The sequence below is a fragment of the Eumetopias jubatus genome, unplaced genomic scaffold, assembly GCF_037043125.1.
Source record: "Eumetopias jubatus isolate StellerSeaLion01/CBP00866 unplaced genomic scaffold, mEumJub1_p1.0 scaffold_6, whole genome shotgun sequence".
Classification (NCBI taxonomy): Eukaryota; Metazoa; Chordata; class Mammalia; order Carnivora; family Otariidae; genus Eumetopias; species Eumetopias jubatus.
In genome coordinates, this window is record NW_028274812.1 from 74,480,146 (window position 1) to 74,496,099 (window position 15,954).

Here is a 15,954-nt window from a genome sequence, read left to right on the forward strand (position 1 = left end):
CCAGGTGCCCCAAGAACCTGGCATTTCTTAATCTTTGCCACTGCAAATATGTTATTATTTTCAAAGCTCAGTAAGACCTTCTTCCAAAACAATCAATAACATTTCAAAAGTTGGTTCTACATTTGACATAATTTACTAATTTGTATATGACACTTTTATAGTCTGCAGATTTTCAAATATTTTTCTGCTACTACCCATGACAGAAGGATGTCCATGTGTGGGTTACCCTCCCATGCATAGCAGCAGAGACATGAGCAGTACACCAGCGATATACTATGGCTTCCCATACTTTACAGTGCTATCTGTACATAAGTAACCACATGTAATTTCAAACTGTTATAGAATTGACTGTGAATCTACTCCAATTTAATTTTGAAAAGTAAATCACTTACAGATTATATTATTTTGACCATTATTGGAAACATGTTACTTGCTCCAAATCTCTTAACTAATATCAATATGTGTGACATGACATTACTATTGGACTATTGGAGAATCACTATTCTACACTATTTCCTTATTTCATGAAAATTGTCTAATTTATCTGCATAATGTTGTTCATAACATTCTCTTATCCTCTTAATGTCCGTGGGATCTATTCTGCCTTTCATTCCTAACACTGGAAAATTGTGTCATCTCCTTCTTTCTTTGACTAGTCTGGCTAATATTTTCCTTGATCAATTTCATTTTCAGAAAAAAACAGCTTTTGGTTTCATTGATTTTATCTATTATTTATCTATTTGCTTTTTCACTTTTATTTTTATTATTTCCTTCTTTCTGAAGGAAATTCTGCTGAATTTAATTTGTTCTTTTTCTAGTTTCTTAAGATTGCAACTTAAAGTTTTTAAGTCTTTCTTCATTTTTTTTTAAAGATTTTATTTATTTATTTGAGAAGAGAGAATGAGATAGAGAGAGAGCATGAGAGGGGAGAGGGTCAGAGGGAGAAGCAGACTCCCCGCTGAGCAGGGAGCCCGATGCGGGACTCGATCCCGGGACTCCAGGATCATGACCTGAGCCGAAGGCAGTCGCTTAACCAACTGAGCCACCCAGGCGCCCGGTCTTTCTTCATTTTGAATGTAAGAATCTTCATGCTATAAATTTCCTTCTAATCACTTCTTTACTGGCATCCTACAAATTTTGATATGTTGCATTTTCATTATCATTCAGTTCAAAAGTAAACTTTCCTATGGGAAAGTTAGGCACATGGATTATTTAGAATGCATTGTTTAATTATCAAATATTTAGGGATTTGCAGATATCTGTTATTTTTAGTTAAATTCCACAATAATTAGAGAATACAGTTTGTATGATTGTAATTCTTTTAAATTCATGAGACTACAGAATATAGTCTATCCTGGTGAATGTTCCATATGTTCTTGAAAAGAATGTGTCTTACCAATGTTGGGTGGAGTTCTTTATAAATGTCAACTAGATCAAATGTTTATATGGTTATTTCAAGCCATCTATACTCTTACAGATTTTCTATCTACCTGTTCTATCAATTACTAAGTGTTGAAATCCTCAAATATAATTGTGGATTTGTATGTTTTTTTCCTTTTAAAGCTCTTAGTTTTTGCTTTAGCTTATTTTTTTTTAAGATTTTATTTATTTATTTATTTGACAGAGAGAGAGAGAAGGAGAAGCAGACTCCCACTGAGCAGGGAGCCTGATGCGGGACTTGATCCCAGGATGCCGGGATCATGACCTGAGCCAAAGGCAGACATTTAATCAACTGAGCCACCCAGGCGCCCCTGCTTTAGCTTATTTTGAAGCTCTGTTTGTAGGTATATAAACATGTAGGATTGCTATATATGCTTGATGAATTTGTATCATTATGAAATGTGCCTCTTTATCCATACTAATATTCCTTCCTCTGAAGTCTACTTTATTAATATTGTCATTCCAGCTCTTTTTCTCAGATTTATTGAGGTATAATTTACACATAATAAAATTCACCAATTTTAAGTGTATAAATTGATAAGTTCTGAGAAATTTATGGGGTTGTGTAACAATCATCACAGTTATGATGTAGAACATTTCCATCACTACAACAAGTTACCTTCTGTCCCTTTGTGGTCAGTCTCTTCTCCCCACTCCTGACATCTGATATGCTTTCTGTCCCTATTGTTTATCCTTTTTCAGAATGTCATATAAATGGAATCACAACATGTAGCATTTGGAGTTTGGGCTTCTTTGATTTAGCATAATGCATTTTCATCCCCATTGTTGGTTTGTTCTTTGTTATTGCTTAGTAGCATTCCATTGTGTGGACAGACCACATTTTGTTTACCCACTTACAAGTAGAAGAGCATTTGGGTTTCTTTCAATTTGGGGCCATTCTATAAAGGTACTACAAAATTTGGGTACATGTTTTTAAATGGAACTATCTATTTCTGTTGGACAAATATCTAGGTGTCCTATTCCTAGATCATATGGTAAGACTAGTATCTGAAACCCAAGAATGGTGGTCTTAGGCTATCTTTCTTTACTCATCACACTTCTAATTAATGCTAGACTCAGTCCCAAAAGTTATGAAATCATGACTTCATAATGAACACTGTACCAGGTAAAAGGAGTACACCACAAAACCTTGATATCTATAGGTAGACATTTTAAGTCCATAAGGCCCAATAGAGGCCACCTGTAGCCAGAAAAAAAATGTCAAGAAAATTCACAGCTTAGTTCTGATCTTGATTCTACTTTGAGAATGTAAGTTTTTCAAGATTACAATAAGTAGCAATCTTTGAAAATGGGAACACCTGAAACTACTAATCCAGTCCAAATCCCCGTTTAAGAAATTCATGTATGCAGTTCAAATGTAAAGACATTCAAACACTATATTTAATTGGTAGACGTTACTTTTTAAGGATACAAAGAGTTTTCTCTACACACCCAAATAATTACTGTGAATATAATTTGGGCCTTGATTGATGGTTTTGTTCATTATTCACACTTGGAGCAGACCTCTGTACCCGTTTAAGACCAACGTGGCTAGAGTTACCTGCCCACCCCGGCTCCCAATTGTAACTGAAACAAGTAAGGGAGCTCCAAGCTGTTGAGGTACAGGTAACGAACGGCACGGTTGGCTTGCAGAATCTGCCATTTAAATGGCCCTGCCCTTCCCGGCCACGGCTGCCTTCGACAGCCGGGCGTGTCAGAGACAGAATGTAGAGGAGAAAGGGCAGGGCTTTGCCCGGCCGCGCGCGACGACGCCCTAGCCTTGGCCTTCACAGCAGCACTTGAAAAGCCCACTGGCAGGGCTGCTCCAACGCCCCCGCCGCCCTCCACGAATCCCGCAGTAGCCCGGCAGGTGTGCGCGGTGCGCGCGCACGCAGTGCGTGCTGGGTGCGGGTCTAGCCGGCGGAGGGGCTGCTGAGAGCCTCGCGGAGGGTGGTTGGCTGGTGGGTGTCGGCCTCCCTGTCATCCCCGCCTCCTCCTCGTCTCGCGCTGGCCGGGGATGCTAGCGCGCGGCGCCCCCTTGCCTGTAAGCTGGCGGTCCCGGGGAAGGGGGGGGGTGGTAGCGTGTGTGAGTAGCTGGGAGGGGGCCGCGAGGCGCTCGGCAGAGAGCTCGCCCGGGTTAGTCCGCCGCCGTCACCTGACTCGTTGGAGCAGCCACAGCTGAGGTGGGGGCGGGGATGGGAACGCGGCGCGGATCGCTAGAGAGACCCGGCAGCGCTGGCGGAGGAGGCGGCGGCGGGCGGGTACAGGCTATCGGGGCCACGGGCGGCGGGCGCAGGGACCCCGGAGCTGAGGGCCGGCGGGGGGGGGCGGCGTGCGGGCTAGGGCTGGAGGCATCTCGCCCCGGGACACCGGGTCCGCGCGCTGTCGCACACACCCACCCGGCGCGGCTTCCCTCGGCGGCCCAGGCTCCGCTCATCCTGCGGCGGGAGGCGCCGCTCCTGGGGCGGGGTGAGTACCCGCGGCCCCGGCTCGGTCCCCTCCCCCGCGCCGGGGCAGCGCGCGGCTCGGGAGAGGATAATCCTAGGGCGCAGAGAAGGGCAGCGGCTGGGTGACAGCTCCGCGGCGCGCTCGAGTGCGGGCGGGGGGCTGGGCTGGGCTGTCAGCCTGTCTCTGCTCCACTGCCAGGAAGGGCGAGGCGCCGAGAGACTCCGGCGCCTCCGCAGAGCCCCCGGGCGGCCCCTGCGGCGGGGATTGGGGGCGAGGGGAGGGGACTCGGGCGAAGGGCCTCGGCGGGGCTTGGGAGGCGGCGGCGAGGAAGGCAAGGGAGGCGAGGGCATAATATGGCGCAATGCTAGGATAATCTCCACCGCGCCCGAGGGAGGACGAGCCCACTGCTGCAGCAGCGCGAGGAGGAAGAGGGAAACGGTCAGGGCTTGGGTATCCGATTCAGACCCCGGAGCCTGCGGGCTACTGGGAAGAAACGCTGCGGCGGGCAAGCGAGAGGTGGGCACCCGGTGGGCGCGGCGCCCAGGGAATAGCCCCGACGCACGCCGGGGCTGGTCCGACACGCGGGGATCAGGTTGCAGGCGAAGTGCTGATTGACAGGGGGGTGCCGGAGGGGTGAGGCGGGCGGTAGGGCGAGTGGACCGGGACGGTGTCACGAGGCTGGGACCGGAGCCGGTGCTGGGGTTCGGTGACGGACCTACTCTTGTTGAAGACCCCCTAGATCGCGTCTCACCAGGGGGGTTAGCGCGTTGCTGGCTCCTAGATACCCATCCAGGGCGGGGACGGAGGAGAAGAGAGCCGCCGTGCGGCTGGAGGAGGCAGGGCCGGGGTGCTCGGAGGGTAGGGTCTGCGGGTTTAAAGCAGGACCATCTCCCCTCCTTTCCCGCAGAAGAGGAGGTGATAGACGCGGCCGGAGAAGATGTCGGGCCAAACGCTCACGGATCGGATCGCCGCCGCTCAGTACAGCGTGACAGGCTCCGCTGTTGCGAGAGCGGTCTGCAAAGCCACCACTCATGAAGTGATGGGCCCCAAGAAAAAGCACCTGGACTGTAAGCATCTTTTTATATAAGTGGGACATGCGCACGGCAGAGGCGCCCTGGATGCCGGCGTGCGGCCTGGGCTTGCTGTCGATAATGCTGCAGCTTTCAGAACTCCCAGCTGGGCTGCCCCTGAGCTCGAAATCTCCAGACGTGGAGGTGTTGCCTTGGGTCAACCCTGAAACCTTGTTTGTGTAAGAGCCATTTTTTTTTCTCCTGTTGACCTCCAAGGTCTTGGTGGAGAAAAAAAAATTCTGTATATATCAATAGTATAAAATACTGAGGAATTGTACATTCTGGATTAGACACGTTTCACCTCTTTTTTTTTCTTTCTCCACACACCACCACTTTGTCCAGGTTACAGGAAATCAGGGGTTGCACAGTCACACAAGCCCCCAAAGAAAATAATAAGAAAGGTGAAATCATAAAAGGTCAAACTTGTCACCCTAGTTTTATAAATATATTTTTGAGTAGTTTTAAAATAGTGTCTTCTTTTTCAGTGTGGCTGCTGAGATTTCGTGTGTGAGTGTGGGTGTATGAGTGTATGTTGTATGTAACCATACCAAACTGAAATAAATTCAAGCTATTGAATGAGGAAATTGGACTTCATAGATAATGGCGATTTCATTTCACACATCCTGGCACACTTCTTTGTCCCTTTCTCAGAAACTGGTGGGCAGAATGACTATGCTGTGGTCACAAAATGGATGTGCTTTCCCAGCATTCGAGATAGTGCACTTTTACAAGAAAACATTTCATTCATAATGCCTTTTCTTTATATTGGTTATTTGATGGGAAAAGGCTTTAATCTAGTTTGGAATCTATGTATTTCTAATATAAATTTTTCATTGGATTAACACAGTAAATATTTTGTTATTGAAGGACAAATAGGGACTTAGAAAAAGGCTTTCACTGGCTTTAGGTAGTGAAGCTCCTTATAGCTAAGGCTACATCAGAATATGTTCTATAGCTGCTGCTCAGTCTTTTTGACCTGCTTGGGACCCGCTCTGCTACGATGTTTGTTGGTAAAGGTCAGTGTTGGCATAAGAGACACAAGTTTAGCCATACCCATTTCCCATCTGGCCTCCTTTCCCCATTTTCTGGGTTTCTTTTGCTTCAGGCCTTCTCCAGTGTCTGCCTTTTGCAGCTGAGAAAATGGCCCTAGTGTTAGAATTGACTTTAGTCCTATTATCTGTATAAGCACAGCTTGATGAAGCTTACAACTGGACATTGTAAGGGTTATCCAGCCTTGTGAGGCTGTTGTGTCATAAAATTGAATAATTTTGCTTCTAGAAGCTTGTCTGAGGGGAGAACACCATTACTCCTTCCCTGAGGGAATTTTTAACAGAATTTGTTGATGTGGTATCATGTGTTATATATACAGTACAGGATGGAAGAGCCCACCAGGGCCAGGGCACCTAACAGAAGTGGAAATTATAAATTCATGACCAGCTTATTTTGCTGCAGCATGCTGAATCATTTAGCCATCTTTCCATCAGTTTCCCCAACTCTGGAAAGATGACTCATGTCTTAAAGGTATATGTCAGTCTAGCAAATATTCGTAATAAAAAAGCTATAGGTGATGGGTTTGCTAAATGCTATGAAAGTGGTAGATCAATATATCGATACATTTCATAGAACGTTCACAGATTTGAGCATTTCATTAAAACATTATTCAAATATAGACTCTTCCATATCTAAATATTTAGTCGCCTTAATCTTTTAGATCTGGATGGTCTTTTAAAAATTTTCAAGGTGGGAGGTTTTCCAGTATTTCCAGCATGTTAGTAAGTGGGGTGATTTTGAAGATGTAGAACATAACGGGGAGATTCTGTATTTAGAAAGCAGATAAAGCAGGAATTGTTATTGAATTATTAATGAGAATAATAATAACAGCTAAACATTTATTGAGCAGATACTATATGCCAGGCACTGGGCTTTACATTATTAATTTATCGCTGCTTAACAGGTTCAGGGAAGGTAATTAACTTTCACAGCTTTTAACCACTGCACTTAACTGTTGTCTGTAGTTTATTTAGTCATATTTTCTATTGGAGGGGGGAAGGAACAGTATTAGCCTGAATGGTTTAATTTACAAAATACCCATCCTGTTTGTATGGCTTTGTGTGAAATCAAGCAGCACAACCCACGTCATTATTGCAATCTCTATGATATTCATGAAGAATTTTAAATTCAGTCAATGAAAAAAATGAGCAAAAGATAAGCCGTGAAGAGTATTAGTTTTTCTTTTTGATGTTTTACTTTTTGAGTAAGTAATAAAATAAATTAACTGCACTTAAAAACAACCTTAGGGCAGAATTTGGAAAGACAGATATCACATTACTGAAAAAATGATATGGAAAATTTGAAAATAGAAATACTGTTGTGTTTATATGCATTGTAAGAGGGCATCTTTGCTTGGAATTCCTTGTGAAGTTCTTTGAAATAACAGTCGACTACCTTAGTAATTCAAAGGTTTTCAGTAACACCAGTTATAAAGTGAATCACACCTATTATTAGAACATGCAAACACATAACTGACTTTCCCTGTAGGCGCTGAAGCATTCTTAAGTAATGTTTTAGTTTTGAAAATATTAAATAGTAGTTGGGAGGAAAAGAGCACAATGTAGAGTTGGGAATTTGAGACCAAAAAAATTTAATTTTTAATTTGATTGGTGTATAACTTTTGGGTTTGGAGTTTAGGTTGGAAGATTATAAGATTAAAGTTTATGGTTTTGTGATTTTTTTTCCCAGATATTGGGTTAACTGAATGGGCTTCAAATATTATTTATTTAAAAGGCTGGTTGAAAAGATTTTTTTTTTCCCTCTGCAGGTTGATAGGCCAGGAAAATTACTGTTAATTCTGGTGATTTATAAAATTATGCTTAATGATATATGATTTAAACATTTACAGGAATGATTAGTTAACATCTGGGGGCAGAATTATATATGGTGAGAAGGTAGAGATAAAGAAACTCTAGACATACAGTCTCAGATTTTTTTCCCTTTTTTTTCAATAACAGTTTCTTAGAGGAAAAATATATTCAGAAAAGCTTCACCATAATCAGCAGTTACATATTGAATTTAAAATAATATTAATATTTTTAATATTCTAAAAAAATGATTATATATCTTAAGGTACTTTTGAATTATGTAAAACTTTTATTCTGTACTACTATAATAATGTTACCACTTGTACATGAAAATTAACAAACACCTGACCATTGTTAGTTTGACATTAGTTTCTTGGGGGCGCCTGTACATCCTTGTTTCCTTTTCCTTGTAACTTTGTATACCTATTTGGTAACACATAAAACATCCAGGATTCAGCAAGTATTTACCTTCTTGGTTACAACTGTTTTACATTTCAGTTGCTTTTTTTCCTTTTCTGCTTTGTAGCTGATGGCCTAAAGGATAGCCCAAGTCAGTAATAAAGTAATAAGATCCAGTAAGGCACCTAGTATCTACCCAAGTGCTGTGTCACCATTAAAGAACAACCAAGAAATAGAGTTGACCCAACGTAACACCTGCAGAGAGAAACTTGGAAAGTTTGGCAGCTCTAGTATAAGATTCATTTCTGTTAGTAGCTTTTACCAACAATTTCTATATATGCCATATTGTTTAAAAAAAAACAACAACAACCTCTTTAACATCATCAAAATTCAAACTTAGACATTACTATTACTATCAAACCAAACCTTGTGAAAAGCCAAATTGGTCATCAGTAATGCTATTTTTTTCCCATTCTAAACCTCTTGAGGGTTTTTAAAAATGAGCTTATGCCACATAATGAGCAAATAATTCAAGTTCTGAATCTTATGTTTGAGGGATCCTAGCTGGTATTTTATAAAGGATTCCTATCCTCCCAAATTAAGAAAAAGTAAGATTTGGGGCACCTGGGTGGCTCAGCCAGTTGGGCATCCAACTCTGATTCGGTTCAGGTTATGATCTGAGGGCAGTGGGATTGAACCCCACTTCAGGCTTCACACTCCACAGGGAGTCAGCTTGACATTCTCTGTCTCTGTCTGCCCTTCCCCGTGCTTGCTTGCGCTCTCTCCCCCACCCCTAAATAAATAGATAGATAGATAAATAAATAAATAAATAAATATTCTTAAAAAAGAAAAACAGGATTTTATTTCTTACTAGAATATCTGGTAGAAGTAATGGGAGATTTGGACTGTGTTTTGATTTAAGGCAAATATTGGGCAATTACCACAAAATACCTGCTGTTTTAATTTTATTCATAAAATATCTGTAAAGCAAGAAATTTTGTGAGTAAACAATGTAAATTTAACCCTAAATTTTAATTAATTACAATAACTTTAAGTTTATTTTCTATACCTAAGCTTGCTTAGTATAAATAAAATATATTTTGATTTATAGAAATGCTATTTGCACACCAATTCAGTTGATACCATATCTATATTTGTGATAAGTTAATAAAGCTTTCTATAGTGCACAAATCCAAAAAACAGGCAGAGATTATTGAATAAAATTAATTGGATCAATCTATAAAAGTTTACTGAACACTAGAGTAACTTTCAACATGAGAAGTGTACTGATTTGTTGTAAGTATATTTTACTTTTATCCCAGTTGTTCTCATTTCACTATTTGTTATTGACTAAATATACCCTCTCATTCTTCTGTATGAAGGCATGCTCTGTTCCTTCTTGATTTCACCAGAAGACCCAGCACAAGCGTGAAGATGGAGATAGTATTTTTTAGGCATTCACGAAGAGCTGGGGGAAATATACTTTTGGAAAAGCATTTGAGTCCATGATCATTGATACAGCAAATCTGTAAAGAATCCAGTCTGTATGGTCCTGTGACATTCCCAGACAACACTCAGCATGCCAGAAGAGGGGGGCAGAGAGATCCTGTGAGGGTCAGGGGTTGGCAGGAGCATGCAAAGCAGAAGAGTGGCAAAGAGTCTCAAGTAACAGCAGGGAGCATGTTTGAAAATGACTTAAAATAATTAAGCAGACTTTATATCAGCTAGTGGAATAGTAAGGATTTTTTTCTGGATCTTTTTATTTCTATATTTTCAGAGAAATCTTTTTTTTATGGTATAATGTTAATTCTATTTGGGTCACTTTAGATGTTTTTTTTTCTCCTTTGGTGATCGGTATGGTTAGCAGATACTTAACTTAGAACCAGTATAAAATTGGTAATTCAAATCAATTTTTTAAATGTTGTAAAAATTGAATATATGGAAAAAATATAAAATTATATACAGAGTAGGTAAATTCACATCTTAATTGTAATATTAGTTTGCAGCATTTTAGATTAAAATCTCGATTTTTGGTACATTGCCATATGAGTTTTAATGTTTAATAAATGACTGCTAAAGTCTTAATTGTAAATTTAATCTGTGCACTTAGTTGCTATGGATCCATCTCTTAGCTTTTCACAAATAAATATCCTTTAGATATCTTCCCACCTACCTTCAGATTGATTGATGCTGGGATATGGTGTTTTTGGAGCTTATCTAGGTTTCAATACTTGGTCAAGAAGGTCCGAAGTGACATATAACCTTCTTCCCGGATGACCTAGGATGCTTTCTTTACAGAGACTCAACTCCTGAGCCAGTTGCTACTGACTAAGCCTTCAAATATAATCATAGTTAAGTTAAATAATTTGAAAAGCCACATTTCTTGCCATTAAAAATATTTATTCTTCAGTTCCACCTTGTTGGCAAATGTTTTTCTCTTCACTGAGAAACATTGTTTGCTTGTGAAGGGAAATGTTAGCTGTCTGTTTTTTTCTTAGGTGTTTATGTAACGTGCTCTAGGTTTTGTTTCTCATAAAGGGGAGAATAGGAGAATGGCATACAAATGTCAGCTGCATGATGAGCTGTAAGACAGGATGGAGTCTTCCTAGGAGCAGCTGGGTGAAAGCACAGGCCAGAGGGAGAATTGTACCCCGAAGCCCACAGCCTTCTTAGAACTGGGTTCCTGCTCTCTCTTTGTTCCAAATGTGTGAGGATCCCTCCCGCCCTCCCATGTATATGTAAACTTTCTCTATTATGCATCTTTAAGAAAGATCTAATGTTTCCTAAAGGATTTTGTGATATGCCATTCCTGGCTACTCAGGAGAGAGAGAGAAGCTGCATCTTTGTCTACTTCGTGTGGTTTTGCTTTTTGGCCTGATCATTAATTATTTTCCCAAGGTTAGCACTTTTATTTTAAATGATAACTCTCCTTCTTTCTATATTAGCTATTCTGTCATCTGTATTTTTAAACTCTCCTTCTGTCTCTCTTATAAGCATTTTCAAGTATCTTCATTTAAAACAAACAAAGCCACCTACACACAACTCTCCTTGGACTCTATAACCTCTTCCAGCAACCAACTATATTGTCCCTTGTTTTTCTTTCACACCCAAGCTTCTTGAAACAGAATTTCACCATTCCAAAGAAAACAAACACAAGTCTACCCTTCTTTGGATATTCTGTGTCTTTGGCTTAATCCGTGCATGAAGTAATAGGATTGCTCTTAGGGGCCAGGCATTGCCAACCCAATTGGGCAAGCCACTAATTTGAGAGTTATCCCTCATCTCTCACATCCAGTGGGTACTCAGTTGTTAAAAACTCTCTGAAATCTCCTCCTTAACTGTCTCTGCTTTGCTTTAGATCAGTAATAAACCTCATTTGTAAAAAGAAGTTTAGCAATAGTACCTACCTCATCTTTAGTGAGGAATAAATGAGATAATGCATGTAAAACACCTAGCTCAGAGCTTGATTCACAAATGTGCAATGAATATCAGTTATTACTACCACTGTTACTGTTAACCATTACTCCTACAATTGCTGTTGGTGCTACTCTTGCCCCTACTAGAATCGTTACTGCTACTCCCACCACTGTAACGACAGATATGATCACTAGTGCTTTGCCATTACCCCTTCTCCATGCTTGTATTTGCTTCCTGCTTTCAGTTGCTTCAGTTTTTTGTTGTTTTTGTTTTGTTTTGTTTTTAGTTACTTCGGTTTTTACATTAATTCCAACTTTCTCTTTCTACAGTTTGGAAGTTTAAAATCTATATTATTTCTGTTCTTTTAGTGATCACCTTGAAAAACTTAATATGCCTACTTGAAGTCTAAAGTAGAACAGTATCTTTTTATTTCCTCCCAAAGAAGAGAAACTTAGAAACTTTACTCCAGTCACCCACTTCTTACTTACATGCTGTGCTGTCTAGTGTTTTAATTCTACCATAGTTTTAACCCACAAAGCTAGACGTTGTTATTTGATACAGGCAAAGTTTATGTCGGTAAATCCTCCTTGACTTCTTTTTTCACCATTCCTTCATTATGCCTAAGATTTTCCTGAACTGTATCCTTTTGAAACTCCTTCCTTCAGTGAGGTTCTTTAGTAGTCAACTCTGATTTTGTCTTAAAAAAAAATTATTTTGCCCATATTTTTGAAAGATAGTTTATCTGTGTACACAATTCTGGATTGACAGTTATTTTTCCTTTGAAGATAATTTCACTCTTTTGGCTTCTGTTATTCCTTTTAAGAAGTCATATATGAGGGGTGCCTGGGTGGCTCAGTCATTAAGCGTCTGCCTTCCCTTGGGTCGTGATCACAGGGTCCTGGGATCAAGCCCCGCATCGGGCTCCCTGCTCGCCAGGAAGCCTGCTTCTCCCTCTCCCACTCCCCCTGCTTGTGTTCCCTCTCTCGCTATCTCTCTCTCTGTCAAATAAATAAATAAAAAATCTTAAAAAATAAAAAAAATTTAGAAAAAAAAAGTCATATATGAGTCCACCTGCCCTTAGGTAATCTCTATTTTTGTGGCAGCTTTTATAATCTCATTTGTCTTGTCCTTCTTTAGGGTATGTGTGTGTAGATATAGCTTTCTTTTTTTATTTTTTTAAATTTTAATTTCAGTATAGTTAATATAACAGTGTTGTATTTATTTCACATGTACAATATAGTAGTTCAACACTTGTAGACATTACTCAGTGCTCATCATGGTAAGTATACTCTTAATCCTCATCATCTATTTCACCCATCCTCCTACTCTCCTCCCCCTGGTAACCATCTCTGTGGTTCTCTGTAGTTCTCTCTCATCCCTGTAAGCGTCTATTTTTCAGTTTGTCTCTTTGTTGTTGTTGTCCTTTGTTTTGTTTCTTAAATTCATATATGAGTGAAACTGTATGGTATTTATTTTTCTCTGACTGACTTATTTCATTTAGCATCATACCCTCTAGATCCATCCATGTTGTTGCAGATGGCAAGATTCCGTTATGTTTTATGGCTGAGTAATATTCCGTTGTGTAACGGAATAAGATGTAACACATGTAACCTTCACATCTTCTTTATCCATTCATCTGTCAGTGGACACTTGGGCTATGTCTATAATTTGGCTATTGTAAATAATGCTGCAGTAAACATAGGGGTGTATATATCTTTTTGAATTAGTGTTTTCATATTCTTTGGGTAATTAGCCAGTAGTGGAATTACTAGATGATATGGTAGTTTTATTTTTTATTTTTGGGGAATCTCCATATTGTTTTATATAGTGACTGTACCAGTTTGAATCCCCACCAACAGTGCAAGAGGGTTTCTTTTTCTCTACATCCTTACCAACACTTACTCTTTCTTGTGTTTTTGGCTTTAGCTGTTCTGACAGGCATGAGGTGATATCCACTATGGTTTTGATTTTCATTTCCCTGATGATAAGTGATGTTGAGCATCTTTTCATGTGTGTGTTGGCCATCTGTATGTCTTCTTTGGAGGAATACCTGTTCATGTCTTCTGTCCATTTTTTATTTAGATTATTTGTCTTTTTTGGTGTTGTGTAAGTTCTTTATATATTTTGGATACTGACCCTTTATTGGATATGTCATTTGCAAATATCTCCTGCCATTCAGTAGGTTGTCTTTTGGTTTTGTTGGTTTTTTCCTCTGCCGTGCAGAAGCTTTTTATTTTGATGTCCCAGTCGTTTATTTTTGCTTTTGTTTCCCTTGCATCAGGAGACACATCTAGAAAAATATCACTATGACTGATGTCAGAGAAATTACTGCCTGTGCTTTCTTCTAAGATTTTTATGACTGCATGTCTCACATTTAGGTCCTTTAATCCATTTTTTAATTTATTTTTGTGTATGGTGTAAGAAAGTTTCATTATTTTGCATGTAGTCGTCCAGTTTTTCCAACACCATTTGTTGAAGAGACCGTCTTTTTCCCATTGAATATTCTTGCCTCCTTTAGTTGGAGATTAATTGGCCATATAGTCGTGGATTTATTTCTGGGCTCTCTATTCTGTTCCATTGATCTATGTGTCTGTTTCTGTGCCAGTACCATACTGTTTGATTACTACAGTTTAGTACTATCTTGATATCTGGGATTGTGATACCTTTTATACTTGTTTTTCAAGATGCTTTGGCTATTCGGGGTTTTTTTGTGGTTCCATATACATTTTAGGATTGTTCTAGTTCTGTGAAAAATCCTGTTGATACTTTGATAGGGATTCCATTAAATCTGTAGATTGCTTTGGGTGGTACAGAGATTTTAACAATATTCTTCAAACCCATGAGCATGGAATGTCTTTCCAGTTCTTGGTGTCATCCTGAATCTCTTTAATCAGTGTTTTATAGTTTTAGGAGTACAGGTCTCACGTCCTTGGTTAAGTTTATTCCTAGGCACTTAATTATTTGTGTAATTTTAAATGGAATTATTTTCTTAATTTCTCTTTCTGCTACTTCATTATAACTGCATAGAAATTCAACAGGTTTCTGTATATTGATTTTGTATCCTGTGACTTTACTGAATTCATTTATCAGTGCTAGTAGTTTTTTGGTGGAGACTTTAAGGTTTTCTTTCTTTTTTTTTAAGATTTTATTTATTTATTTGACAGCGAGAGAGGGAACACAAGCAGGGGGAGTGGGGGAGGGAGAAGCAGGCTTCCTGCTGAGTAGGGAGCCTGATGCGGGGCTCAATCCCAGGACCCCAGGATCATGACCTGAGCTGAAGGTAGACGCTTAATGACTGAGCCACCCAGGCACCCCTAGGGTTTTCTATATATAGTATCATGTCATTGAAAATAGTGAAAGTTTTACTTCTACCTTGCTAATTTATTTCTTTTTGTTGTCTGATTGTTGTGGCTAGGGCTTTCAGTACTATGCTGAATAAAAGTGGTGAGAGTGGAAATGATCTTGTTCCTGATCTTAGGGGAAAAGCTCTCCGTTTTTCATCATTGAGTATGATATTAGCTGTAGGTTTCATATATGGCTTTATTATGTTGAGGTACGTTCTCACTAAACCTACTTTGTTGAGAGTTTTTAATCATGAATGGATGTTGTACTTTGTCAAATGCTTTTTTTTTTGCATGTATTGAAATAATCATACAGTTTTTATCCTTTTTCTTGTTGATGTGATGTATCACATTGATTTGCAAATATTGAACTACCTTTGCATCCCAGGAATAAATCCTACTTGATTGTAGTAAATGATTTTTTAACGTGTTGTTGGATTTGGCTTGGTGATATTTTGTTGAAGATTTTTGCATCTGTGTTCATCAGAGATATTGGCCTGTAGTTCTCTTCTTTTGCAGTGTTGTTATCTGGTTTTGGTATCAGTAATGCTGGCCTCATAGAATGAATTCGGAAGCTTTCCTTCCCCTTAGATGTAGCTTTCTTTTATTTCTCCTCTTTGGAACTTTCGGGTTTTCTGAATATGAGAATTCATTTCTCTTATTCAGGTCTGGGAAATTCTCAGCATTTCTTATTATTGATTGTGACCTACATCCATTTTCTTTTTTGTTGTCTTCAAATATGATTATATATACATTAAACTTTCACATCATATCCTTGTATCTCTAAATATACCTTTTGTAGTTTTAAATGCTTGCTTTACTGTTTAGTATGCTTTGTTTTTCAGATACTTCCTATTTATTAATTCTCTCTTTAGCTATGTTTTATCTGCTTTTACTCATCCTTAGTTTTTAATTTATTCACTTATATTTTTCATTTTTGAAGTTTTTCAAATTTGCTCTTTTTTTGGATGGCATATATTT

The 15,954-nt window shown here is 39.4% G+C and overlaps 1 protein-coding gene across 26 annotated transcripts in view; it reads left to right on the forward strand.

Moving 5' to 3' along the window:
• The first annotated feature begins 4,825 nt into the window (after nt 1-4,825).
• SNAP91 (synaptosome associated protein 91) overlaps nt 4,826-15,954 on the forward strand; it is a 139,902-nt gene continuing 128,773 nt past the window's right edge. For all 26 annotated transcript variants that reach the window (XM_028108074.2, XM_088024290.1, XM_088024287.1 and 23 more), the window contains exon 1: nt 4,826-4,955. In XM_028108074.2, the coding sequence (XP_027963875.1) occupies nt 4,826-4,955 (130 nt within the window). The remainder of the gene's footprint in view (nt 4,956-15,954) is intronic.